This window comes from Lagopus leucura, unplaced genomic scaffold, assembly GCF_019238085.1.
Source record: "Lagopus leucura isolate 7727_CA_CO unplaced genomic scaffold, USGS_WTPT01 Super-Scaffold_73, whole genome shotgun sequence".
NCBI lineage: Eukaryota > Metazoa > Chordata > Aves > Galliformes > Phasianidae > Lagopus > Lagopus leucura.
In genome coordinates this window covers 21,459,009-21,486,733 of record NW_024962252.1, presented here as the reverse complement: position 1 = coordinate 21,486,733, position 27,725 = coordinate 21,459,009, and the positions used below count along the sequence as shown (strand labels likewise).

Here is a 27,725-nt window from a genome sequence, read left to right as displayed (position 1 = left end):
CAGGTTGGATGGGGCTCTGGGCAACCTGGTCTAGTGCCAGATCTGGAGGCTGTTGGCTCTGACTGTAGCAGGAACATTGCAACTTGATGATCCTTGAGGTGCCTTCCAACCCAAGCTGTTCTATGATTCTGTGATTGTAGACTCCATCTGAGAAACTAGTGAAGGATCTGGAGCGCAAGCCTCATGAGGAGCAGTTGCAGGAGCTGGGATATTTAGTCTGGAGAAGAGAATGCTCAAGGGAGACTGTATTAGCTCTCTACAGCTATCTGAAGAGAAGTTGTGGTGAGGTGGGAGTTGGCCTCTTGTCCCAGCTAACTGCTGGTAGGACAAGAGCCTCAAGATGTGCCAGGGGAGGTTTGGGTTGGACGTTAGGAAACTTGTCACTTTAAAGACAACCATAAATGAAACTCAGCTCCTCAGTAAGCCTTATCCACAGATTGCTATACCTAGCCTTCCTCATTTTTCTGCTGGCCATACTTCTGTTTCAGATTCTGTTATCCCCTATTATCTTAGTATTTCTGGATTGTGGATGCAAAATAGCTTTTCTCGTCAAGTCATGCAGAATTTATAGCAAATGTCATATGGAACTGTGTGTGACTGTATCACAGAAAGTTTTTTCTAATGCATACTGGAAAGATGGATTTGGAGTCTGGAAGAAGATCTTCAAGGAAAGAGATGACAGCTCCATACTGTTGTAGAAGTAGAGTGAAAGGGGGAGGAGGGAAAGAAAATAGCTAGAGTAAGTCATCCCAAGGAATAGCAAGCTGATTTTATGCCTAATGAATGATTTGAATTCTCTTTGTCAAAAACTTCTGCTGTGTTGATTCACATGATAATGTCATCAATGTACTGCTGGTGTTCAGGAGCTTCTCCATGTTTCAGTGTGGTCTGAATCAGCCCATAAAAAATGGTAGGGCTGTGTTTCCACCCTTGGGGTAGTTGATTCCAGGTATACTGTATGCCTCTCCAAGTAAAAGCAAACTGTGGTCTGCACTCTGCCACCAGACTGAACAAAGCTCACTGTTGATGTCAATTATTGCATACCAGTTGGCTCTTTGACTTCAGTCGATATTGAAGTTCTAGCATGTCTGCTACAGTAGCACTTCATGATGTGACTTGATTCAAGCCATGGTAGTCCACTGTTAGCCTCCACTCTCCAATGAACTTTCACACTGGCCATATGGGACTATTGAAGGGTGAGCCTTGCTGATTGCTCCTCGGTTCTCCAGCTGGTGAATCAGCTGATGAGGAGGAATTCGGGAGTCCTGGTTGGTGCGATGTTGCTGCCAGTGCACCACAGTAGAAGCAACTGGCGCTTGCTGTTCTTCTGCTCTTATCAACCCCACAACAGAAGGCTCCTGCTGATCTGCCTTAAAATCAACATCATAAGATGATCAATTATTTACCAGATTTGAGTTCGTGAGCACAGATTTGAGGCGTGTCTTTCTTTTGAAAAATAATGCCTGAACTTACTTTACAGGCTCATTGCAATGTCAAATGACTGTTCATGTGCTTTTTAGCTGTTCTTTCTTTCAAAGATGGATCTTAACAACTATTAATAAGTAATAATGAAGAGAGAGATTTGCTCTTCTTAGTGAGAGCAATTAAGTTTTCTTACAGATGGTTGAAAATTAAATTACAAAATTATAAGGACATTTCTAAATAAACTGCTTACATATAAATTATTTCGGACTGCAAACATTAAAAGATGTAGCTTCAGACTGACCAGTTTCACAGTGCCTCTGCAGTTTACCACTGGTAGGTCTGAGATAGTAACTTATATGTAACATACTTTATAAATACCATTTCATATAAGGAAAGTTCTGTATTATAATCTGTCAATTTCCATAGCAAAGAACATACATGCTTCTTTAGCAAACTAATATTTGTTTATCTCCTCATTCAGGTCCCACTTGCAGCTTAATTTTGTCCTTCTGTTCATTGCAGAACAACTCTCTCAGCTGGCAGCCAGTCTTAGGCGGCCAGAATTTGGTGCTCCAGGTCTTCCTGGCCGACCTGGACCTCCAGGTGCTCCAGGGCCTCCTGGGGAAAATGGTTTCCCAGGACAGCTTGGACCCCGTGGCTTGCCTGGCCTTAAGGGTCCTCCTGGTGAGATTGGTCGTAAAGGTCCTAAAGGTAAGAAACTCTGTAACTGGCTTTTGGTTATTGGATATTGAGAAATGCTTTCCTTGTATCTGAGGATAGTTATATATAAATGAAGTTCAACATTCTCACACGCTACCTGAATTAACATCAGACTTGGCCTTCAGAGTTTTCCGTGATGTATAACCAAAGGTTCTCAATGCCAAAGGAAGTCTATGTGTAAACCACCCCTTATTTACTATTGACAGCTGAACAACGGTGGAAACGAAGTTTTTCTGACCAAGTTATAGAATCAACAGTTCTTGTTTATGTTATTAGATTGTCTGAGACAGAGTGTAAATCCTTTGAGCTAGAGATTTCAACATCTAATTTGAAAAAAAAAAAAAGTTGAACCTTGGGAATGATTCAGTTGTTTCTGCTTGTTTTTCCTTTTTTTGATTACAGGTTATAGATGAACAGTGTACAAGTACATGCACAAAAGGCTGCATTAGGAACCTAACTTGTTTTACTGTACCCGTCTCCTCAGTTGCCCCAGTAACTTAAGGACACATTTGCCTGGCCTCAGTAAAATTTGTTTATAGATCTGTATTTTGTTATCAAATCACTTACACAATATGGGGAAAGGAAGAGCACCTGCCTGCCTTGATCTAGAAATAAACAGCTGAATCAATTTCCTAATATTAACTGCCCTTCTCACAGAATTCTGAAGTTTTTCATGTGCTGAAAAGTTTCAGCAGTAATTCTCTTCTCCCCCACCCTCCCTCAGTCCAGTTGTGAACTTCACTTTAGCAAGAATTCCAGTCCCAAAAGCTGACAGAAATGGTCAAATCCATTCACTGCTGCTAGCCTACTTTTCTGAGTCTATCCAGTTTTTATATTACAAATGGCTGATAACAATGTGCCTCATATTTGGGCATAATACTTGAGCCATTCTTACGTTTAACAGCCTCACAGCATGTAATTCATTGGTCCTTTGTAAAAGACAACTCCGTAAGAAAATTGACTTGACTTACCTTGTGCTTCACAAAAAACATCAATTTAAGTTAATCTCTTTTGTTCCTGTCTTAGAGGGTTTATATGCATCCAAAGGGTTATACAGTACAATTTTCTGCAAAGCCTTCTGTGCACTCTGCATGTATTATTCTTTCTATTCAGCAGTGGTTTCAATTTGTTTTCCTGAAGGAAGGTTTTAGTTAAAAAATCGTATTTCAGCACAAAGCCAGTCTGTTGTTGGATTAGAACACTTACTTTTGTCTCAACTTTTGTTTGAAAGAAAAATTGGAAAAGTCTTTGAGAGAGGGAATAGAATACAAAGAAAGCAAACCTTAACTGCATTGTTGCCATAGCTCTGTTACTGTTTTATTTAATGTAGTGTCATCTATATTCATAAAAGCAACAAAAATATGGAAAATACAAAGGTGGTCTGATATGCTGAAACTGATTCAGCAGACAGCAGGCTGTACTGCAGTGATATTTTAAAAAATATTTACAGAGCACATTAAGAAAAAATGACCAAAAAACAAGCAAAAGGCTTTGTTTCCTATCATAATTGCCATCAAACTCCAAGTTACCTTATAGTAAACCTTGAAACAAGATTGCAGACACCAAAGAGGTGTGTGCTCTCAAGCATGACAGTACTTTAAGATGCAGAACAGAAACTGTCTAGCACTTCAAACACTTGCCAACTGCCATAGTTAGATTCTTTACGTTGCACTGCTAGGCTAGTTGGGTAATTTGACAGTCCTCTTTGGGTATGTGAGGCTGTTGGCATGCTCACTTCAAAGCAGTGTAGGACTAGCACCTGAAAGAAGTATTGGGTGCTTTTTCCAGCCTTGTCGACACCAATCATTATCCACTTTCGTGGTTACCTGGTGAACAGACAGTGTGGGCTGTTTAGTTCCTCCTACAGTCAGGCCATTCCATGGCACTGCCAGAGTGCGAGGCCGAGATAAGATGAGAGACAATGGTGGAGTAAGTTGTCATCAGGGGCTCTGCTGCAGCCAAATGATTGGACTAGGAGAATTAAGTTACTTGTTTTACACAGAATCCAGTTTGATACCTTGTGAAAGATACTGCAGAAAGTCTGGGATTATATTATTTATGATCTTGATAGCTGTGTGTTTCGTGGCATGTGGCAGGAACCCTGAGAAAGATCTTTATTACCTCTCCTTGGATTCCTTGTAGTCAGTACAGTTCCACAGATCTCTTAGAGATGAACTGACATTCCTCATCCATTTGGGGAGCTGCCTGAGATGGGAGTTAAAGAGCGGGTACATAGGACGAGTTAAAAATGGAAGAAGGAGGAGGAAGTTGAGAATGGTTTAGGTCATGATAGAGGAAATAGAAACACAAGAATGTGTGGCCATGAGATGATAGAGCAGCAGAAGATACAAAAACACAGTGACTTCAGTAATGTCAACAACAACAAAGTCTTGGATCAAAGAATAAGAATCAGATGAAGAGTTTAAGTAGGGTGTGCACAACTGTAAACACGTGGACGGTTGAGGAGTGTAAACAACGATCAGAATTAGACTTTACAACTAAAACAATAACAAAAATCAAAGCTTCCTCTTACTAAGATGCTTTCTGTTTGGAGCTATATATTAGTTTGAAGAAAAAATGGGTGTCCACTAAAGAAAAGTCTCTGTGATAGCAGTGTGTGAGAACAAAGTAATTTATTTTTACTGTACCCAATATCTTATGTGGGTGTCAGTAGAATACTGTATTCTGAGCAAATCAACTTCTCTGCAGCAGCTGTCTCAAGGAGCAGCATTGGAGAATTTTTAGCTGTTAGCTGAGTTCACTTGGTCTTTCAAAAGCCCTCTGACAGTAACCTCAGGCCATAATCCAAAATAGCCCTTGTCGTTCTGTGAGCTTGGTTTGTTTCTGCTATATAGGTTATGGAACATTTCATGCAGTGCTTACTGTCCTGTCCCCAGTTTTTCCCCCCCCCCTCCAGTGTCTGAGTGTAACTCAGACAGAAAGAGGGAAAGAAGGCAACTCAAATCCCAAATCTTTTATGGGTGTCAGGACATTGTTCAAAGGTAGTAAGAATATATACAGCCAGCTGAATTCTCTGCTTATTAGCTGTTTGCTTTGGAGGAAGAGCTTACTAAAGATAATACTCTAAGCAGGCTCTCATTAACGTTTCATAAATTTACTTAGGTGAAGCAGGAGAAAGGGGAGAAAGAGGTTTTCCAGGCAGAGGAGTGAAAGGTCTCCCAGGACCGAGAGGTCTTCCAGGTAAGTATAAAAGGGTGGGGATAAAGAAGAAAACGAAGATATTTGTAGTAAAAATTTATTCAGAACTGGTACCTCAAGCTGCCTTGAAAAATCTAAAAGGTGTCCATTAAGCAATAAGCTTCCAAATAACAGTACTTCACTATTTTTACTTTGTAGGTAATGATAAAATCAGCTCTTTCCTAAAGTGCTACTGCTCCACTCCATTTATGTCAGCATAGAAGGATTAGAAAAAAAATACATAAAGAGCGTTAAAATAGAGGAAATGATTAAAAAAAGAGGAAAAAAAGAGCAATGGAAAGACAAGATTCAAACATCAGACAGTCTTACTAGCAGGTGCAGCATTCTTCAAAATCTCAATTCGTAACTTAAGACATTCAAAACACAATTATTTATTTCTGTTGTAATTAATTGCAGCGATAAGCAGTAGGAGGTCCAGGATGGATACCTACTGCCCTCTAGTGGCCAACAGTAAAAATAAGCGTTTCCATAAACGTCTTCGTATGGCATGTTTCTGCACATGCATAGACAGAAGCTATCAAAATTTGTTCTCTTTGTAAAAAAGGAAAATATTTTCACTTGAGTATATACTGATACTCAGAATGTCTATGACACTTAGTGTTCTCCCTCTGGAAATTTATGATTGGAAGAGGCTTACTAAAATCACTGCATTATTTAATCCCTTCATTGAAGTTCTAGAAAGAAAACAGCATACATTAATGCTCAGCCATTCCACTCTACACATCTATTCTTCAACGTATCTGAATGGAGAATAAAAAAAAGTTTTTGATATGTATCTTTCTGGAGTGGTAATACTATGAAATAGTGAGTAGCATCCATGAACATCACCAACAGTGCTGTCTGCAGTCCTCCAGTCAGCTGTCTGGTCTTGATTCTTACAGTGGCAGATCTGTACCAGTGCAACTGGAGAGGACCATTTCATTATTATAGATGTGTAAACACAGTCTGGTTCTCTGTTAGAGAATAACTGTCCCTCCGAGTGGTCAACTCTGCTGGAAAGATCCCATCTTCACCCAGCTTTTTAGTTTTTAGTAAAGCTAAAAAAGTGGTACAGCCAGGTCTATACCGACCACATCACATGCTCCCAGATTTAGACCCGCATCCGCTTTTCCAGGTGAACCAGGCAAAGCCAGCTATGGCAGGGAAGGCCGTGATGGTGTACGAGGTCCCCCTGGGGTGGCTGGTCAGCCTGGGATTCCCGGCCCTCCTGGCCCTCCCGGCCCTCCTGGGTACTGCGAGCCGTCGTCTTGCCGAATGCAGGCTGGACAGAGAGCTGCTGGTAAGAACATGAAAGGGCCATGAATGGGCAACGTGAAAGCCACAGAGCATTAGCATCAATTTACATCCTGCACAGACAGCTGAAAATAATAATAAAGAGGAGAAACACAGGCTTGCACCCACGATTTCAGTAAGGCATTTTGAACACAGTGGTTGTACATTGTTTGTAAAGGCGTTCATAGCAACACAAGTTGGAACAACGGTGCTTACAAAAACACACAGGTCTTTTGGCTCTTTATAAAGGCATTTGTTAATTTAATATTGTTTTTAAACAAAGAGTTGCCCTGAACACTTCTTTACCTATACTTAATTTCTTTGTGTGATATAAAGTGAAAGAACACGTCTTCAGCCATAAAATACATAAATAAAAAGGAATAGTTTATTTACTTTAGTTGTAACTTTTTTGTGTGCTTGTAAAATAAAATCTAGAGCTCCCTTGAGCAGATTACATCACTTCATTGCATGTATGTGCTGTACAGGATATGCTATAAGCCTCCCTCAGCTCTTTGGTACCATTGTAGAAATGCAATGGGAGACTGTTCTCACAGAAAGCTGCTGCTGCTGCCAGCTTTTATGCTGTAAATCTGTAAATGTACGATCACTGGGTTCTTGTGAATAAGCCAGATGAAATAACCTCCTCATTTTCCAGTTCAGTTTGTGTTGCATTCTGAATTTCAGATGAAGTCTATTCCAGCTTGACTCCTTCTAGGTGAAATTAAAAAGAAAAAAGGCAGGAAGCCCCTGTCAGGGAAATGTTAAGTCCCAGAAATGTACTAGTTTGGTAGCCAAGGTTACATGTTTTGAAGTCACTTCTGTGGTTGTACAAAAACCCAATTAAATAATGTCTTAATTCCCTGTATGCTTTTGTATGTATGTTTACTTCAATACCAATAAACACAACAGCTAGAAGACCACCTGAGTTGCCTTTTTTAGAGAAACTGAATTTTAGAGGAAAATATGCAATGTGGATATTTTGTTTCTCTCTGTGTAAATTAAAGTGTGTTTTTGACTTACCTTCTCTGAAGCCTGTTCTTTCTTAAAGATGACAGTGAAACAATCCTGTGGCATTTTCTTTCATTTTGCTATTAGTCACCCAAATTTTAAAATACAAATTTTAGCACTCTTACTTTGGGCTTTTTTTTTTCCTAGCCCTTCATTGTCTACTTCTATTCAAAATTGTTGACTTGTAGGCCATGTGAAAATAGGATGTAACACAAGCAGCTGAGCTCTGCCTGTACCACACAATAGAACATTCAGGTAGAAAAAATATGATGTATGCTAAAGGGAATTATTGAAAAAGGAATGCATAAACTTTCCCCCAAAGAAACCTGATGCTCTTGCTGCTTTGAATTGGTTTCCTGCAACTCACCTGTTGACAGAAAGTGCCTAAATAGGATCATGAGGGGAAAAAGGTGTCTGATTGCATTACTAACTAAAAGAAAGTACATTTGCACATCTATCAGAGACTTTCTGGCCAAACTTTCACATAACCAACATCTTCTACTTTAGTGCTACAGGATTCATCAGAACAGATGATTGCAAAGAATTTCAGTCTTAAGAAACAAATCCGCTCAATTGCACACCCACTGAGTAACTTGTTCATAAAGAACATTGTTCCTTGAGAACATGAGAACAGAATAAAAAAAGACCTCAAGAGACCACTGAGTCCAACCCCCACTGTGCTGGTACCCTACAGGGGGTCACAGAGGTAGGTGCCTTGACAGGTCTTAAACATCTCCATTGAAGGAGACTCCACAACCTCTCTGGGCAACCTGTTCCAGGGCTCTGTCATCCTTACCATAAAGAATGAGGTTGGTTATTACTAATTTAGGTCACGGTCTCCAAGAGCAGGTAACATGACAAATAAAACACCACTGTTACCGACAAATTGTAGTTTCACCAGCAAACTTTTATTTTGATTATAAAGTGTGTAAAACTGTTAAAAAGAAAACAACAACAACAAAAAAAACAACTGATAACAGAAAGAATGAAAATATTATTTTCCATATGTAATGCATAAACATAATTAATCAAAAGAAGCAAACCCTCCAACATTTAAATAGAAATGTGAAGTGCTTTAAAAAACAGCCTGAAAATGCATGGAACTCCACAATGGAGAGAAAACATTCATATGTAAAAAAAAAAACAAAAACAAATCAGAACTATTACAATCAAAGAGATTTAACACTGAGGGTCAATTCAATGCAGATGTTATGTAAGTGGATAGCTAGGGATTGTGTCAGGTTTCATTCAAAAAATTACAGATTGCCTACCAAAATATATCAGAAAGTGGATTTTAGTATCAGGATGTTCAATTGAAGATTTAATTGTAGAATCATGAAGTTGAAGGCACATCAACGATGGTGATACAGAAAAAAAAAAATAGTGCTAATTTAAATATAAATACTTTAATGGCACAAAGCAAAGAGATTGAGAAGTACCCCAAGCCAATGGCAGTGCTGGCAGTTCTGAGCAGATGCTCCTGGATTCTGTCTTGCTGAGCTTCCATGGAAATACTGTTCTCCTGTCTTCCTGGTTCAACATCTGAAGACACAATGCTGTTTTAGAAGGGAAGACTCTGAAAGCCCCTTTCACCCCTCAGGATCTCTGCTGCCACTTGTACTTCTCAAAGTGTCATTGCACTGTGACAAATACATGTCTTAGCTCCCCAGTTATTCGACCCAAATGTGGGCAGGAAACAAGGGGAAAATGTTTAGCAACTGTCTGCAAAACCATCACCAATTCCTCACAATCCAATCCAACACCTGAAATGTTGATTGCAGTGTTTTCCCTACAAGGCTACCAATAACTATTAGGGACACTGCTGCTGCGTGCTACGCTATGTTCTTATGTATTGCATATATAAAAACCCCAAAAACATATATATATATACACATATATTTTTATATATCACATATATAAAAATTACATATATATATTTCACACACACACATATATATACGTATTTATAGTTTATATGTGTGTATGCATTTTAAGTTTTCTGTCCCAGCCATGACTGCGCTTGGGCAGCCTGGAATGAACTGGTACCAAAACCTTTATCTGAATGCCTTATGAAGGCTGAAGTCTCTCTGCAGAGCACAGTTCGGAGCAACAGAGGGAAGACAGCAAGGCTGTGGAGGTTACCCCAGATCTGGCTTTCACGAGTACGCCAATAGCAATCCGAGTCTACAAAGGACCAAAATGAACTTTTATACTGGAGCTCAGTATAGCCAAAAGCAACTCCTGCTGGGTTCAGCAGTCCTGGGCTTGCTGCCCAGGTGCCGAATGCCCATTGGTCTCACTGCCATGACTTCCTGCCCTTGTTTTCTCTTGCGGTTGCGTGGGCCCTCTTGTGATAAGAAAGGAAAGGCCACCATACATGTAGAGCCCCAGTTCATTTGGGTGTACAGGAAGTACAGTCAGCATTCCCATTTCCACCTGGAATCCTATTTTGCAGATATCAGTGGCCACACAGCTAATGTAAAAAGCGTATTTTCTATCCACTTAATACATACTCATTGAATTGAACCTTAAGTGTTGCAAACCAAAAAGTACAATGAAGAAGCAACAGTGTGCATGTACTGTGATTAACTCAGTGACAGATGCATATCATTCAGAAATGAAAGAAAACTAAGGTATGCCATCAAAAATCTTCAAACATATCAACTGAAGACAGAATATATACACATTGACATTTCAGTAAATAATTAAATGTATTTTAAACCAGCAGAATTAGAGATAAACTGCTAAAAAAACCCCACATGTAGACTACATTCTTTTTAACTACAACTCATTTTGGTCTAGAATCTGTAATGTTTGTTAGCAATTATTATTTGAAAACCACATTTTCTTAAAGTATGGTGAAGCTTGAGTTGGGCTTTGTCAACTTCAGCAACAACCAAGGCAAGGTCATAATTAAACTTGTTTTCCATGGTCTACACCAACCTCTGTGTATGGAGATGGATTTATAAACCACTCAGCACAATCTGGTTGTAGTGATCATGACATCATGTAGTGATCTGTGATTCTGTGACAGACTTCAAGGAAACTCTGCATGACTTCATATATTTTGAATCTATCTAAAACAATAATTAAAAAAAAAAACAAAAAAAAACAAACAAACAAACAACAAAAACATCAAGAAAAGCTAGGATTGCTTTGTTTCCTGAGATACTTGTTAGGTTTTCACATGCTAAGCTGGAGCAGCACTTCTACCAACCTGGTAAAACAGAAGGTCAGTGGCTGGCTTTATGCCAGCGTTTTTGGAGAAACAAGTGTATAAAATGCCAACATAGCCCCTGGGGTTTTCACAAGACTCCTATGTAAACATTACAGAACAAGAAAAAAAGCTTAGGCCAACAATAAAACATAGCATTTCACCATTGTGAAAAATAAGTGCCAAAATATTTCGTGTGACTATCCATTAATCTTAAAAATATGCATATTTAACAAAGCTGTGCATATCTAACATCTGTCATAATACACAATCATAGAACAAAGGGAGGACTGACAATGCGCTCAATCCTGTTTCCTTATCACAGTGCTCTTTTAGCATTGAAACCAAATCCAGTTTAAGACAGAAGTATTGGTTCTTAAAAGCAGGCCGCACTGCTACCCCGCTGCACAACCGTGTGATTGTACAACTGTGTGACTGCACTGCTTTGATTTTTATTAACCTTGCAGACTTGCTGCTCCCCTACAGATACTGGCAGAAAGGAGGCCTGGGGGCAGCAGGTTCTGCTACTGCTTGTTCTTCTGTTACATTTACATAAACAAAACATATATAACCTAAGCAACACTATCTGAAAATAATTACTCAAGAAAGGCAGTACTTCTGCGTAAATCACCATGTAAAAATAAATGGATTTTAGGAAAAAATACCAGGCTCAAGAAGAAAACCAGGAACGCAAACTCTTGTGCCGTGCACCTACCCAGCACCACGTCATTTCTTGTGCTGCTGGACTCAGCCTTTGCCTCCTCATCTCCCTTTGCCTCCCTTGTGCTGGGATGGTGTCCTAAACCCCTGTGGTGGACAACAGCACTGAGCTGCAGCCTCAGAATGTTTCACCCTGCCTACATTTGTTATTGCTTTTTTCAGGCAATCTGGGCAGTTTTGTCCGTGGCTTCGTTTTTAAGAATGATTTGAACTATTTAAAAACCTTGTGCTACTGAAAAAGTAATCATCCTTGTTTAGTCTCTTGAAAAGTTTACTGCAGCACAGACTGCTCAGAACAGATACAACATTGATGCCGTGGATGCCACATCCCAAGGGGCATTCAAGGCCAAGCTGGGAGGTATAGAGGGAGGTGCCCATAGAAGGAGGGTTGGAACTGGACTGTCTTTAAGATCCCTTCCAGCTCAAGCCATAAAAAAGCGAATCACAAAAAGATGGACACCTAGTTGCCCTCCCTGGCTCCTTGGCTCAAAACCTAAGACAGCATCAGTCTGAAACTGCAAACAAATTTCAGGGACCAAACCCACAAACCACCCAGACACATGTTTCCAGATACAGCCTGCTTTCAATTCTAAACATGCCGTGTTGGAGCACACAGTGTGATGGGAAGTCATGCCAGGAAGAACTCTATTCACTCCAGGTGAGGAACATGGTATCTTAAAAAAGGTACTGAGATAGCTCATATCACAAAATACCCGTTTTCTCACATGAGAAAATTGATTTAGGCTTTTAGAAAAATAAAAAAACAAAAAAACAAAAAAACATCAAGAATAAGTATCTAAGCAAACTCAAAGTTTAAATACATTTTAAAAGACCTGTAGCTTTGAACCCCAAGAAAAAAACAAGGCATCTGTAGGAAACAAAGATGAAAAAATAAACTTCTTCAAATACAAAAAGTGATCTACTTTCTGATCAGTTCAAGTAAATTAACAAACAGAAGTAGCATCAGACAAGTAACAAGTGCTCGGTTTCAGCTAGCCAAAAGCCCCAAAATATACACATAACCCAACAGCACGTGGCAGCCTATGTACAGCATTCCAGGAAGAGGGCTGCGCAGAGACCTTTCAGTCCTGTGATGTTCCCTAAAAGACAGCACCCTTTTTGATATTGTCACAGAAAATGAAGGTTATAATTAATGCATAAAGTAAAAAAATATTTGGATTTGACATAAATTGGAATTACTAGAGAATTAAAAAGAAGCATTCATGCAGGACACCTGACCAGCAGTTCTTTTGAGTGGACAGAAAGCAGTGTGCAGGGCCCGTTTCAGGACCCAGAAGCTGTTGGTGCACACAAGAAGCCTCTCAAACTGCTTGACCGCAGTGGCCTGAGAACAGGAGACCAGCCCTGGAGCAGCTGTAACACTGAAGGGAAACCAAATCACGCTCTCCAGGCACAGGAGGTGTGAAAGAGGAGCAGAGGATGCTGAGCTGCACAGCGGAGGGATGAGCTGTTTCTTGTGTGCCTCCACAAGGGATGGGTACCCACCAACTGCAGAGCAGGCCTGGGCCAGCCCCCACCAAGGAAGAAGCAAAAGAGGAGGCTGAGAGCTGAAGGATGTTCATAAGGCTTTGAGACATCTGCCTCCATGCTCACCAACAGACATGTTGAGCCCCTCAGACGTGCCCCAAGTTGCTGGCGTGCTGCAGTTGTTCACGGATTCTCTTCAGAGAATGGTTTCATGACATGCCACAGGTTTTCTGGCACCCTCCTTCTAGCCAACCTCTCCTGTCCCAGGTGATCAGGTGCCAGTGTTCCAATCCCATTCATTTAAACATCTCCCTTGTGTTACGCATCTTCTTCCCTCAAAATATCTGACTGATTAATAAACTAAGTAATACCCAGAGGCTGCTCTTAGGCTTAGTTCTCCTCAGAAAGTGTGCCTGAAGGCTTGCCATGTTCTCTGGCTAACTAATGTAACACATCTTTCTCCTGTTGGACTAGATACAAGTGCTAGGAACTCTATTCACAACAAATGCCAATACAATTTTTTTAAGTATCTATTAATTTCTTACCCTTTTTTAAGCAAAAAGAAACCAGATGTTAATTTCTCAGAAGAGATTCTCCAGAATCCAGCACTTCCAGTCTGGGAATGCCTCTCTAATGGCTGATGGCAGAAGTTGGCTCCTTCAGCACTTCTGCAGCATGGAGGTTATCAGAACCACTCAGTGGCCTACAGTGGGACAGCACTGCCATCTCCCTAGCAACAGCACAAGAGGCTGCAGTGCTGCTTATGTGCCATGAGCTCGGACTATAGCTGCCCAGAGTCTCTTAATAGCACTTTCCATTTCTATTACACTGTAACCAGTTCCTTAGGACTAAATTAGGAAACAGACAACCCCAGACATCAAGAGTGAAACTTAATCCAACTCTTCTCCCTCCTTTTCAGAATTTGCCTCTGTACAATTGGTTTTCTACAACTTTTCTTTTGTTCAGTCCCCTGAGCTCCGTAGGACTCACATTTTCTTCTCTTGTGTTCCTTCTCAACAGTGTCTGGTCCTGTAGGATTTATCCTTTCAATGTTTGCAAGCTGAATGCAATCAAGCTCTATGCATGACACCTTTCCAAGGACAGATTCCTAATTTTTCTGAATCTCTCCTGAACTCATGTTACTTTTGCAGCTAATTACCAGGACCTGCAAATTTTCTATTCTACTGTTTTCAAGTTCTTCTCAAGATTATTTCAGCATGCGCTTACAGCAGGAGAAAAAGGAAAATTCTGCCATTGGTAAGATCAGGGACTTCTGAAGGTTCCTCCTTTTACTGTCTCACTGCTAACACCTGTGCTCTTGCTAAAGCCAGACATCTTTTTTTAAAAGCAGACATAATGGCAGAATAGCTTAATTGCAGGCAATGACAACATACTTGCTAAGTTCATATCACCATCAGAAAATGTGCCAGATGTTAGTTAAGGACAACACCATGAGTTCTTAGCAGTTTTACACCTGGACTTATGCAACCTGACTAAACCAAAGCTCAAGTTCTCAGGTGGAATAGCATTCAGCTTTCTTGGGGTCGCATCTTGTGTACCCCCTGTCAGTATTAATCTGAATTGGATGGGAGTGGAGAGACCATAAAAATATCTTTGCTTCCTTCTGTAACCTCTAGAAAGCTACAGAAACAGAAGGTGGCATTCATGACCCAAACCTGGTTCAGAGTGGGTGCTGAAGCCTCCTCAGGTCAGTAACATTGAGTTAAATAGAGTTCCCAGCACTCCAGCTAAGATTCTACAGTCACTACCAAAGGGTATTCCTTAAAACTTTGTAACAGCATTTTCTCTACCAGTAAGGAACATGAAACCAGCCTATACAGTGAGGCACACATTCTGTCTAACTTACAATAAAACATTTTGTTTTTGATGGAAGAAAGAAGCTCATAAAAATTATTTGGGCCTATTTTCTCCTCTAAGCAAAATAAATATGAGAAACATAACACATGGAATGCACTCTGGAAAATAAATGTTATCGTAATTATGACACTGCAGATAGAAGAGACAAAGGCTCAATTCCGTGCCTTATAAATTATCTATAGATCATGCAGTGTCACGGGGACAAAAAATGCACCAAGTATTTCAAAGATTAAATTAACTTATCAAGGAGAGTGAAAAGTGATTGTGAACCCAAGTGTCTATGGAAGAGAGTTTTATTTCCCACTGGTGCGTGGCCGGGTCTGTGACACGTGGTAATAGCAATCTGCTGGATTGCATCTTCCATTGGGTCCAGGTGGCCCTTGCGGTCCGGGTGACCCTGGAGTTCCTGGAGGGCCTGGCAGGCCAGCAGCTGGTAAAATAAAGTCAGAATTAGCACAGTCCCCTCCAGAGCACGTGCAGTGGCCTTCCTGCAATACATCCCTGAATGTTAGCTTCATACCAGCTCATGTGCAAGAAAGCGGGTGTATCCAACCCCATGCTATAGCAAAATCAGAAGGAAATTCCCTGATGTAAAACTGGTGTGAGAACCCGGAGAAAGGCATGTTAGTTCATAAATAACAATAGCATAAAATATATCTGCAGACTTGTACCTGCATGGCCAGGAGGTCCAGGATTACCGGGCAGTCCAATTCCAGGCTCACCTCTTTCCCCTTTCTGTCCTCTATAACCTGAACAGAAGAGAGATATAAAAATAAAAGTGTTCTCTTATTATAAACAGTAATTCTCTGAGGACCTTGTTGACAAGAAATTATCAAGATAAACATAATTGTTTATGTTTAGTGTTTGTGTGGGACAACACCTACTCACTTCACTTTTTTCCCCTGACACTAGCAATATTTTCTGAGACACTTACTCCATTCTTATATTCTTTCTGGAAAACATGCCAATTTCTAGCTGTAACTGTTACATCCTCTGCCAGAGGACTCTTGCTATATTTACTAGCCCTTTCTACTAACCTTTCCCAAAGATTTTAAGTTACCTTCCTGAAGTTCCTGTAAAAAAAGATGAGAATGTATATACTGCTCCAGTGTTATCTGTTTGATGATGTGATACAAAGCACCAACCAGAAGGACATCTGCGTTCCAGCTGGAAGCTGTGTGCTTGGATATTCCTCTATATGTGTGAGAAGATCTCCATATCTATTGTAATGCACCTGCTCTTAGAAGCTGTTCTTGGAGCTTGTGCAGAGTATGGGTTCTAGTACAGAAAGCCTTCTTTGACCCAAGTACCTATACATTGTTAACAAGGATAACACCCTCCCAAACACCCCAGAATTTGGCACGTAAGGTGACAAATATTAAAGATGATTTTGCCAACTCCTGATCACACTTGGAATTAAATTAGCTCTGGTTCCAGGACCAGTCTATTTCCTGTGTCACATATGTCACACAAGAAACCTCCTCTTGTGAAGAGATGTAGCTTACTCTGAATTAAAAGAGAAGAGGCACAGCTGACCAGTCAGCATAGTGCAGTCAGTCCACCTAGTGTCTCATGAATGACCAGCAGATAGAAAGCAGAGGTTGTGTGTCAGTGTACTGCAGTAATGCAACAGTGCTACTTTACAAGGCAATCTAGAAGGAAACTATTTCAATTGCTGTGGGTACAAATTCAAGCTTGTTACAACAGACACAATGCAAGAGGAAAGGTACACAGTACTCAAACCTTCTGTTAAATGCAGGCTCACTACAGATTTTGGTAGCAGGTGGCATTCTGGATTTCAAGACGGTGTATCAAGTATCCTTTATCAATTGTCCCTCAGCACTCCACAGAGGCAAAACACATTATGAAAGGCATGCAGGGTGACATGCACAACACAACAAGTGGAAATAAAGTGTTTAAAAACTTACAGAGAAACAAACAAATCGTGCATTCTGGTTACTGAGTTGTGTTAAACAGAAGTGCGAAAGCATATAGGCACATAGGCTACAAGAACTCAGAAAAGCCAATATGAATGTGTTTGTACTCAGCTGTGACCACTGATTTTCTTTTCAACGACTGTAGGAGTGTTTATAACTATAGCCAGTTGGTTGGTTCAGAAAACCTTATGTAACACATAGTAGTGGCTACTGCTTGAGAAGCTCAATCACACAACCACAGGATCTATTACATTTCCTATTTATTATAGATCTCTGTATTTCTTAGTTTACAATAGATAATTAAAGTACATTTCTCACTACAAACCCAGTTAATTGTAATTTTACAAAGTAGTGCTGTCACTGATCATTGTTTTGGGAAAAAGAGAGAAATCACATTTACGATGCATCACATTTACAAAGTCCATGATAACCATTACTGTAGATATCTGACACAATGCACTTGAAAAGGGATTGAGATAGACCAAAAGTTTCTGCAAACATCAATGGAATTCAAGACAATAAGGAAGAAAAAAAGTAGCACAAACAGCAGCCTGACTATGCAAATGTATGAACAAGGGTAGTGTAAACAATTACTGGCTGTATCTGAATACATATGCAAAGTTGTAGGTGGTACATACGGGCAGATGTCCTGTTGACACTGAGAGTTAATACAAAATTTCCAGGTATGTTTTCTAAAAATAAGGCTTTATTTAACAAAACATAAGCATATCAGTAAACAGGCCTGTACGTAAACAGTCTAACAATGCAATATGTAACCTTAGCAGTAAAATACTGGATTTTAAATGAGGTATATTTGCTCAGAATGAGGTCCATGATTACTCTTCTGTAAGTAATATCACCTTCTCTCTGAGCTTAAAGTGACAAACTCATACATAGTTAAAGAAAAATATTACCAAACACTAAAACTAGATTTTGATTTATTGTTTTTAACATAAAGGCACATGCCTATTTTTACTGGTAGAATTACAATTCCAGTAAGAGGAACTGCTCAATTCAAAAGATCTTAGCAAAGCCTTTCACGTAGGTTCTAGAAGTTTTGTTATAATTTCTGCAACACAAAAGTTGCATGTAAACATGTACCCAGGATGGGTAATATGGTAAACACTTGGTAGTAGTATGTAGCAAGGATGTATTTTAAGACAGAAGCATTCTCCTGCTGTTCATAGATTGAGTGGCCACAGCTAAAATAGAGCTTTTGGTTCAGTGATATCAGAACTACAGATTTGACAGTCAGAATGTCACTGTTGTAATACCCTCAGCTTTACTTGGAAATGATGCAAGCTTGTGTCTATGCATTATAGAAGTAAAAAGCCATCACATTTAAACAGCTCCAAAAGTGTTCTAACTACATTACTGAGATGTTGTTCTACAGATAGCTGAAACCAGCATGCCAGTATCTAGAGAAATCAGAGGTTTTTTGATACAATCATAAGCAAACACACTAATGTGACAAAGAACAATGATTCTGAAGTATCCACAGTATTACACTGCACAAATACTCTGCATATCACTGCAATCTTAAAAGCAAAAAACTGCAAAGCAACCTTGCAGCTGAGAGGTAGCAACTGAACGTCTAGTCAAAGTAAACCAAGTTAACTTGACCCTACAAAACAAAAAGCAGTTTACAGGAGGTAACAGGTTAAGCCAGTGCAGCTATTTCAGAAGAGTGATAGTGCCTGGACAACATCCACTACAAGGGGTTCATGACATCAACCACAGTTTCTAGATGCTTCCAACATATAAGTTAATAACTATACTAAAATACATACATTTTATGACAAGGGTGAACAATAAAGACAAGGAATTTTCACTATTTATCAGACAGTATTTTTCTTTCCTGAGCGGGGATGTTCAATTCCTTGGAGCTATTTTGATAGAAATAGTGAAGCTTAATGAGGTCGAACATTTCTTTTTGTTTGAGAAAAAGCACCATATTAACATAAAACACAATATGTATCTCTGGGCTGCAAAAATCTCACAAGGAAGTTTTCTCTAAAGGACTGTAATTAACATATAATTAGAGTTTAAATATCCAGTTAAATAACTGCAGTCAATTGAACAAGTTCCTGTAAAACAATCCTGTCTGCTTCATCCTTTGTGGCTGAAAATGAACTGAAATATGCAAGGATGCTTTTCAGTCTGCTCAGAGATGTGAAATTCTTTTAGCTGTTGGTGCTAACAATGACAGGCACAGGCACTACTGGGAGATGCATGAACTGTATTCGTAAGTGTGCTTCTCTCACGGTAAGCCCTCTCAGTGTAATAAGGAGGCAAGACAAATTTTTGGTTTTCTTCTTTGCAGTACAGTTTCATATCTTTTGATATATCAAGTGGAAAAAAGAAATTTTCTTTTATAATTATAGAAAAAGAGAGGTAAATGCTTCTCAGTTTAACTCTTAGTAACGTAAAAAGACTATTGAGTATATTGATAAAAGAAATGGGAATTCTGTGCACTACCTTTACTTAAGCACAAGGCACAAAAAAGCAGCTTTATTTTCTTTTTTTTTTTTCTTTTTTTTTTTTCAAGCATAGCTATCATCTTTACTCTTGATGCTCACTAGCTGGAAATGAAGCCTATTACAATGTTCTACTTCCCAGAAGCATCTGAGACTATTCACCACATACATTATCACTGATAAATCTGCCACTGTCATTGAAGTCTACTGTTTGCAGTGATCTGAATATTCAGTTAATGATGAAGTCAGTGTTGTAAGATTCTAACCCTTTTACTGTTTTCCTTGATCCTTTATTCTTGTTCTTCTCATTCTGAGCTTCTGTCAGGGGTTTGCGCTTATCAGTGTTAGTAAGTCCTTATTCTTCTGATAGCTTTAGGATCCACACATCTTCAGTTTTGCTTTCATGTTCTTCATTCCAGTCTGACTTGCTCTGACTCCAGAGCAGACCAAACTAACAAAAGATAATAATAAAGAACTACCTACAGATAAACTGCAATTTACATATTGCCCACAAAATATTATTAATCTGTAAATTATTTTTTTCTTTCATTCTTTTTTTCTCTTTCTTTTAATCTCAGATAGGCTGAGTCCACAGTAGAACACAGCTATGATGGTCTTGGATTCCTTGATGCTAAGTTTGCAGTGAAGGACAGTTCAGTGGAATGAGAGTCCTATACTGTCTTGTCTGACTGCATTGCATTCTACAAATTACCATTTGGGGCAGAATGAAAACCTGATCAGTCTGAAATTGATTTGTGACAATAGATTACTTCATTAGTAAGAAGGATGTATGTTGCAATATTTCAGTTTTCACTGCTTGTTAAAGAACAGTAATTGCCTTCAATTTTTCCTCCCTTGTGCTGTCTCAGGATCAGAGCTGAAAGCACTCAGAAATCAAATTTTGTTTCTTAAATTAAATGGTCTCTCAGTATGGGACACAATGTAAACAATTACAACAGAGTGCTGGCTCTGTTTCTGATGTGTTCAATTATTTTGGAGAGAAAATAACTTCTACACTACTCCAGATATCTGCCAGTTTTAGACATCTGTCAGTGATTAACTTTATCATTTATTAGAATAAAATGCACTGATTAGCAATTTTAAATCAGTAAAATCCACACATTTACTATGGGTTAATACTTAGATCTAGTCTGGAAAAAAATAAGTACCGTTTTAAAAGTTAATCATTAGAAAGCTAGGTAGGTAATCTTGGCTTATTTAATAATCATTAGCAAGTGTATAAAGGTTTCAAGATTTAATTTGTGAGGTGATTATTCGGAATTCCTACCTTGAATCCCACGTTCCCCAGGTGGTCCTGGTAAACCATCCTTTCCTGGGGGCCCTGGTAAGCCATCTTTTCCCGGGGGTCCTGGTTTCCCATGAGCTTGGGAGGCAAGCAATGCAGCAGGCAACTTCAACTGGGACATAAACTGAGCCATCCTTTCTTCAATAACAAAGGACACAAGAAAAAAATGGTAAGAAATCTGTTCACAAAATACATTAAAATAAATAATTCCCAAAGCTCCAGCCAAGTAAATTTCTGGAAGTAAGATGTTTAATCCTCCTAAATGTCAATAGTTCGGGGTATTAAATGCTCCAGTAAGTACCAGGATCTTCAGTTCCAACTGACTTCATATTTGAGTCCTCACCCTTTGCGATAATCTCAATGAATTTGCACAAAATTTGTACTGTATTCTATTGATGTAGTTCAGTATCTTAAAGGACTTCTAACTTCTGTTTGTTGAAGTACTTAAAACACATGAGGACAGAATAATTACATTTAACATTGTTAATGTTAATGTGTAATGTTAACATTTAACATCCCTATGACAGGGTATTTTTATAACTCATATTAAACCCCAAAGTAAAACTCAAATAATGTGAACAGTTCTTGGGATGTGCTTAAACCCTAGAAATAGTTGTAAAAACAAATGAACAAAACAACAACAACAAAAAAAGGAAACAACTCAGCAAACATTACTACTGCAGACATTTCAGTATGAACAGCATGAACTGTTCATACTCATGGAACAAAGCATACTTGCTAGCATTTTAGTGCTCCTTAGATGTAGACCTTCACAGTTAACCTGGAAACTTAACTAAGCATTCCACACCTGATCTGGCATTTACTCTGGTGGAATTTTAAGATTTAAGATAAGAATTTCAGTGAAAAAAAGAGTGTGGGTATCAAACAAAGAAAAACAAAGTAAGATGACAGAAGACAGACAAAATGAAACAGCCAAAACCAGAAGATTTCTAGCAACAGCTGGTGAAGTGTACAAAATGGAATAAGTACCAATGTGTAGCTGGTGTGATACATGCTTATCTTTGATAGCAAACTATCTTTTAATGCTAATCTTTTACATAAGGAAGCACTGTGTAACATATTTCAACTTGTAACTGTTTGAACATAACTGTACTAAATAGACAAACAGCAGCTAAGCATACCTATAGCAATTCAGCAAGTACTATGTACCATGTACGTTAGATAATGTAAAGAAATGTATATAAAAGTTATTGGAAAGTAAAAACATTTAGAAGAGAATTTAACATTAGCATCTAGCTACGTAAGACTTCTTTGTCTTACCTTCAAAAACCTTAAGAACCTCTTGTTTGATATATTTTTTTAGTTCTTCAAGTGAGACAGTATCAGTCTGATGAGGAAACAAAAAGGCAATATATGTTGGAAGATAAATGCAGAGAACACTATATAATTCTACAAAAATAATAATTAAAAAGAAAAATAAAAAGCTGAAATCAGCCCCAAGCTGATTTTTATTCATTATTAAACTAAATATTAAGCTAAAATTAAACATGCTAAAATTTATTTTACACTCTTAGGCACAAAGTTGACTTTACTGCAAATAAATTACAATATTATAAAGGCACTCACCTATCTGGATGACGAGCATGTATATGTTATGAAAGTAATTTGTGTAGGACCGTAAGGAAACCCAGTGATGTTTCTTTACTTCAGTAGCCTTTTGTATAACATTTGCCAACTTCTCACCCCCATGGGACTGCTTTCACGCAAAGCCAATGAAATAAAACTGTATCACAGGACCAGTAATTTAGTTAGAAAAGATTTTTACATCTTTATTCCATCTGATTCAGGGCCTCTTACTAATTGAAATGAATTCACCGCATCTGTGCATACATATGCTTACATGGAGACAAACCAAAGTATACACAGCTGACAGGAAGCACTTCATTGTCTTTTCAAATGCCTGTTTCTCTGTCACTGAGAATCACATTTCCTGCCTATTTTTCTTTAGCATTTGCAAATATTAGTCATCTCAGTGATATCTTAGTTCTTATGACAATGTAGCATTGCTTGATTGGATTCCCACTGCTCAACACGTGCTACCTTCATCTCTTCCGACTTTGCAAGCAACTAACAAAAACTTTTTATTTTCTTACCAGGAAACCTGGGGGACCTGGTGAACCTGGAGGACCTTGATGACCTGGTGATCCTGGATGGCCTCTGTCTCCTGGTGGCCCAATAGGCCCCATGGCCCCCTTTTCTCCTGATGGCCCAGGCCTCCCTCTTTCACCTTGTGGACCTTTGTCTCCTGGAATACCCTGATCTCCCTGAGTAAGAAAAAAGCGTAAAGAAAACCACTGCACACAATGGAACTAACTGGGAAGAACTGCCAAGAATCCTAAAGAGTAACATTTTTCTTATTCAGAAATTGACTTTTATTAGACAACTAAATTCTGCAGTGAAGCTGATTTATAGGCTAATCCTTGTCTCTGAAAACACAGCAAGTAATGTTTTGTTTTCTTGTACTTTTAATGTTGAAGCCAATGACAAAATGTAGCTAGACCCTGCAACCCAGTTTTCCAGAAGAGAATTTTGATGGGGAACATTTATAGATCTCATTCATCTAGAGATGTCTAATATCGTATAGGCAGAATTTGGGTGCTCAAATTCTCCCAGGCATAGGGTATCAGTTGTTTTTTTTTTCCTTCAAATTTCCCTAGATGCATAATATTTTATTTTTGACTGTATTCAAACCTGTTAATCAAAGAAACAACAGATATACACATACACTTCAAATGAGTAACTTCTCTGCAAACAAAATACACTAAATGTTGATACTCTGGCTAGCCTCTATCATGGCTGAGATGTAATTTAAATTTGTTTTATTTGCAATGAATTAAATCTTGTAGAAGGGCTTAATATATTAGCTGTTAGTTCACTGAGCTGTATCTGTGGAGCACAGTGCAGCAAGTCATGCATTCAGATTGTTAACAAACAGCTGACATCTCTTATGGGTCACCGGTTGTCCTTGCTGCATCACTTAAGCTAATGTCAAGTTCCACCATAAGGAGCAAACAACACTAGGAACTGCGTGCATTATTACAAGATAAATCTAGAATCCACATTTATGAGAAGCAAATAAATGGAATAAATTGGATTTTTAATCTACAGCAAGTACTGGTAAACTTTATTCAAATCTGAAACATGACTAACTGATAAAATGATAAAAGTGTAGTTACAGTCACAAGTTGTATTTACATGACATGCTAAGACTGAAAAAAGATGGAGAGAAAGCTAAGGATGAAAGCAGGAGGTTATCTACCATTTTTATCACCCATCTGTCCTCCAAATCTGTACTATTTCCAGTGAATCAGAGCTCTTTAACAGCTATAACTAAAGATATAACAAAGACCACTGTCACTGGAATTGCTTTATTGCATTTGCATTTGTGACATGCAAAGATCTCAAGGATGAAATGAGGAAAGCTTTCAAAGTTTGACTACATCACACACAAGGGGTTTATCTACTTTCTAACTTTCATCAACAATTTACAGTGCCCAGGTCATCTGCATTAGAAGGTCTGTAAAGGTGTTTTTCTCTAAATGCAGAAAGCAATTCAGTTTCTCATAGTGGTTCATGGGATGCTTATTGTCACCTATAGTTCACAGAAAATTAATAGGTTGGTTGTGATTATAAAATATGTGCTAATGAGGTGTTTGGATACTCAGATAAAAGGAAAGAAGTTATTAAAACAAGGGACTTACACGTTCTCCTTTGGGCCCTCTGTCTCCTGGTCTCCCCACAGCACCCTGAAAAATTGTTTTTGAAAGAGATTAAATATATTGCTTAAAGGCTTTGTTGTGTGTTCAGCTGAACTGAAAACAACTATTAGGATTAACAGCTGCATTATTTGTTAACAATTAAATATACTAAAATGCAAAAGCATGGTTTCCTACCGGAGGACCTGGCATTCCATCTTTTCCATTGATTCCCTATTAAAAAAAAAAAGAAGTAATATTTTAATAATTATTTATATGTATTTCGAAAACAAGGTGTAAAGCTCACTGGTTAGAGATGGTATCAGTACGCATTCTAAAGCTGCAATCAGAAGTTTGCATGGTTACAGTGTTGAAACACTCACAAACAGTCTTCAGGAATGTGCTACAAAAAAGCTTGAGGCCATGCTGAACTGCAAGCAGATTACATTCGAACTGAGAGAGCAGTGCAAAAAATATCTTCAGTGACAAGATAAGTATCAGTTGTAATGAACATGCAACTTCAAATGACCAGCTTCAGCAAAATTCTGCAAACATGTGGAATATGGAGCTGTACAGATACTCTGCAAGTCCTAGTTCATTGTACAATGACAGAAGAGATTCATGTTATGATAGGCATTAGTCCTAAATGCCCTATTAGCCTCTGCTGTTACAGAGATTAGACCTCAGCAATAAGTGTCCAGATCTGTTCATTGGCCATTAGGACTTGTGACACACCACAGCTTCCACCTGCTGGTCAAAACATTTTTTCCTGTCCAAAAGAGGGCAGTCTTACTCAAAATGCACACTGAAAGCAGTCTCAGACTCACATTTTTCCCCAGCCTGGAACATGACATTGTCTCAGAATGTGCTGGGTGGCATGGGCCAAATAATGTCACAGAGTAATTTAACAATTGCTCAACACCAGGTAAGTGCAAGACAAATGTTCTGTCACTATTTATGTTGATGGGATCTACAAGGCCAGAACCTGCATACACAGAAAACTTAGAGCTATGTTGCATGAGTGAAAAAGAAGACTTGGATAGGCAAAGGAATAAGCAATATTTCCTTCTTTTTCATACTGCAAAGCATGGTTTTGAATGATTAAGGTCACTGTGGACCCGCATCCCTTGCTGATGTGTCCATGACCCCATCTTGTTCCTGCCCTCAGCTCAATTGCTTCTTGCAGAGCAGCTCACTGTTGTAGCATCCTGACAGAGCTCATGAATGCAGGCACTTTAAAATTTTATTAGTGATACAGATTTTCAAGCTGTTCCTTAAATTGGGCCAGTTTGCTGCAGAAATTACAGAAATGGTCTTTTTCAAGAGAGAAGAATAGAGTGGAGATGTGGTAATAATCTAAAATGGTGCACTTCTCATGCTTGTCACTGCAACACCGTGCTCAGGGGGAGGGAGTTCTGAGCTATCCTAGCTGAACTACTTCTGCAATATGAACTAGACTGTTTTAAACTAGCTCAGACAGTGCTACAATACACTGCTGACTACAGTGCATTTTAAATAAAGAGGTCAGATCAAACATATCCTCAGAGAATAGTACGTGCTTCAGACATGATGTTGCGTTACCAGTAGAAGAACAGTAATGTGTATTCAGAGTCATGAAGCCAACAGTTCTCTGCATAATTGAAACTATGAATGCATTTTGTTGCTCTATCCTCAACAGAGTGTGCTGAGCTCTTGGGTTAATATTCTCATTCTGAAAAACTGCTAAGGGATCTTTCAAGTCAACAGGATCCAAGTGGAGTTCAAAATGATCTCAGTTAACCTCCAAAGGATCTCAGTAACATTGGCTATTAAAACATAAACACATCACACTCTATATGAAAAGAATTCTTGACTAGATGGTTATATTGAGCACTGTAACTCTAGAATGTTCTTCAGAAGTGATCAAGCCCAATACAAAACAGGATGTACTCTAATTTATTTTGAAATTTGTCATAAACTAAGATGCATGCTTTCTTAGTGAATGTAGATAAAATTGCTCACTGGTTTTCCCTGTGGTCCTTCTGGCCCAGGGAAGCCTGTATCTCCTATGGGTCCTCTTTCACCCTAAGTAAAAAGAAAACACAAATGAATCTGCATGTAAAATCTTGCATTCAATATTCAATATATTTTTGTATTAGCATAGTAGTATAGAACTCAAATCTGTACTTACAGGTTCTCCTGGCAATCCTGGGGATCCTGGAGATCCTGGCTTTCCCTGCAAGAAAAGAATATTAGAAATTCAAGTTGCTGTGAAGAAAAACATCAATTTATCTTAAGTCAAAACTAAGACAGGATATACATTTGAGTGAAATGCTCATGTTACAGCTCAATCAATGCTTTAAAAGAGAAAAAATAAATCTTTAATAATAGAACTTAGCATAAAATGGTAAAGCAAATAATTTCTTTTCAATGGATCTTACTGGAGTTAAATGTAAGCAAAAGAATGCAACTTCATCAGTGATGAAAGGAAGTCAATAACTATTTCACATCCAACTAGAATAGAAAGCAGCAACAATAAGACCTGAAACATACCCAGTGGGAAATACACAGGGAATGAACAATTATGATGAACCTAACTAGCTAATGCATTATTGATTCACAGTGTATATATAATACATTACAGAGCAACAAACTTTGAAACTTTACACAGGCTATAAAACTCAAAGAAAAAATTATCTTCTTCCTTTAAATGTGAGTTTTTACCTTGTTTTAGGAGAACTTAACTACATTAAGCTACTTAAGCTAATGTTCTCTCTTAGAAATCACAGTAAATACACTAAATTAGGTGCTAATGGAAATGGGATTGCATAGATACAGACTTCTCTTTATTTCATGAAACACATTTATAATTTAAACACAGCTCTTGAATGGATTGGTAGCTGTCCAAATTTAATAATGAATGTATTTGAATATAAATAGCTTCATACTGCCTCCTGAAATACAAATATGTATACGTTTATTAAACTGTGAATGCAATCTAAAGAAAATTTGTCTTTATTTCCTTTAGGAACACGAATGAACAATTATAATTTCAATTTATCATTAGTTACATTTACTTTCACCTACAACAAAGCTTCAGACTGACTTTCAGAAACTTCTTGAATACAACATGTAAATAACTATCAAAGTATGTCCCTTAAAGCAAATGTTTGATTGATTTGAAATGCAGATTGCTGTGCATTGCATTAACTAATGTTCATATTTTTTCTTTGTGATAGAAAGATGCCTGGAAATTTATGTATGCCCAAGAACACAGAAAATGACGTTATAATTTATCTCTATAAAGCTGAGGCAATGAGAAGAATCTTTCTTAAATGAGAATATGCAACTTCAAATTCAAGCTTT

At 38.4% G+C, this 27,725-nt stretch overlaps 2 protein-coding genes across 6 annotated transcripts in view; one reads left to right on the top strand and one right to left on the bottom strand.

Moving 5' to 3' along the window:
- Positions 1–7,585, top strand: part of COL9A1 (collagen type IX alpha 1 chain) — a 64,529-nt gene extending 56,944 nt beyond the window's left edge. The window contains exons 36-38 of the mRNA XM_042862216.1: positions 1,948–2,136; positions 5,269–5,346; positions 6,479–7,585. Coding sequence (XP_042718150.1) covers positions 1,948–2,136; positions 5,269–5,346; positions 6,479–6,666 — 455 coding nt within the window. The 3' untranslated portion in view covers positions 6,667–7,585. The remainder of the gene's footprint in view (positions 1–1,947; positions 2,137–5,268; positions 5,347–6,478) is intronic.
- A 967-nt stretch (positions 7,586–8,552) lies between these two features.
- Positions 8,553–27,725, bottom strand: part of COL19A1 (collagen type XIX alpha 1 chain) — a 187,436-nt gene continuing 168,263 nt past the window's right edge. For 4 of the 5 annotated variants that reach the window (XM_042879227.1, XM_042879217.1, XM_042879207.1 and 1 more), the window contains 9 exons: positions 26,551–26,595; positions 26,382–26,444; positions 24,579–24,614; positions 24,387–24,431; positions 22,779–22,949; positions 21,946–22,012; positions 20,647–20,802; positions 15,616–15,693; positions 8,553–15,374 (listed from right to left, as the gene is read on the bottom strand). In XM_042879227.1, the coding sequence (XP_042735161.1) occupies positions 15,238–15,374; positions 15,616–15,693; positions 20,647–20,802; positions 21,946–22,012; positions 22,779–22,949; positions 24,387–24,431; positions 24,579–24,614; positions 26,382–26,444; positions 26,551–26,595 (798 nt within the window). In that variant the 3' untranslated portion in view covers positions 8,553–15,237. Of the gene's footprint in view, positions 15,375–15,615; positions 15,694–17,193; positions 19,810–20,646; positions 20,803–21,945; positions 22,013–22,778; positions 22,950–24,386; positions 24,432–24,578; positions 24,615–26,381; positions 26,445–26,550; positions 26,596–27,725 lie in introns of those variants that run through there. The other variant, XM_042879244.1, reaches the window with a different exon arrangement.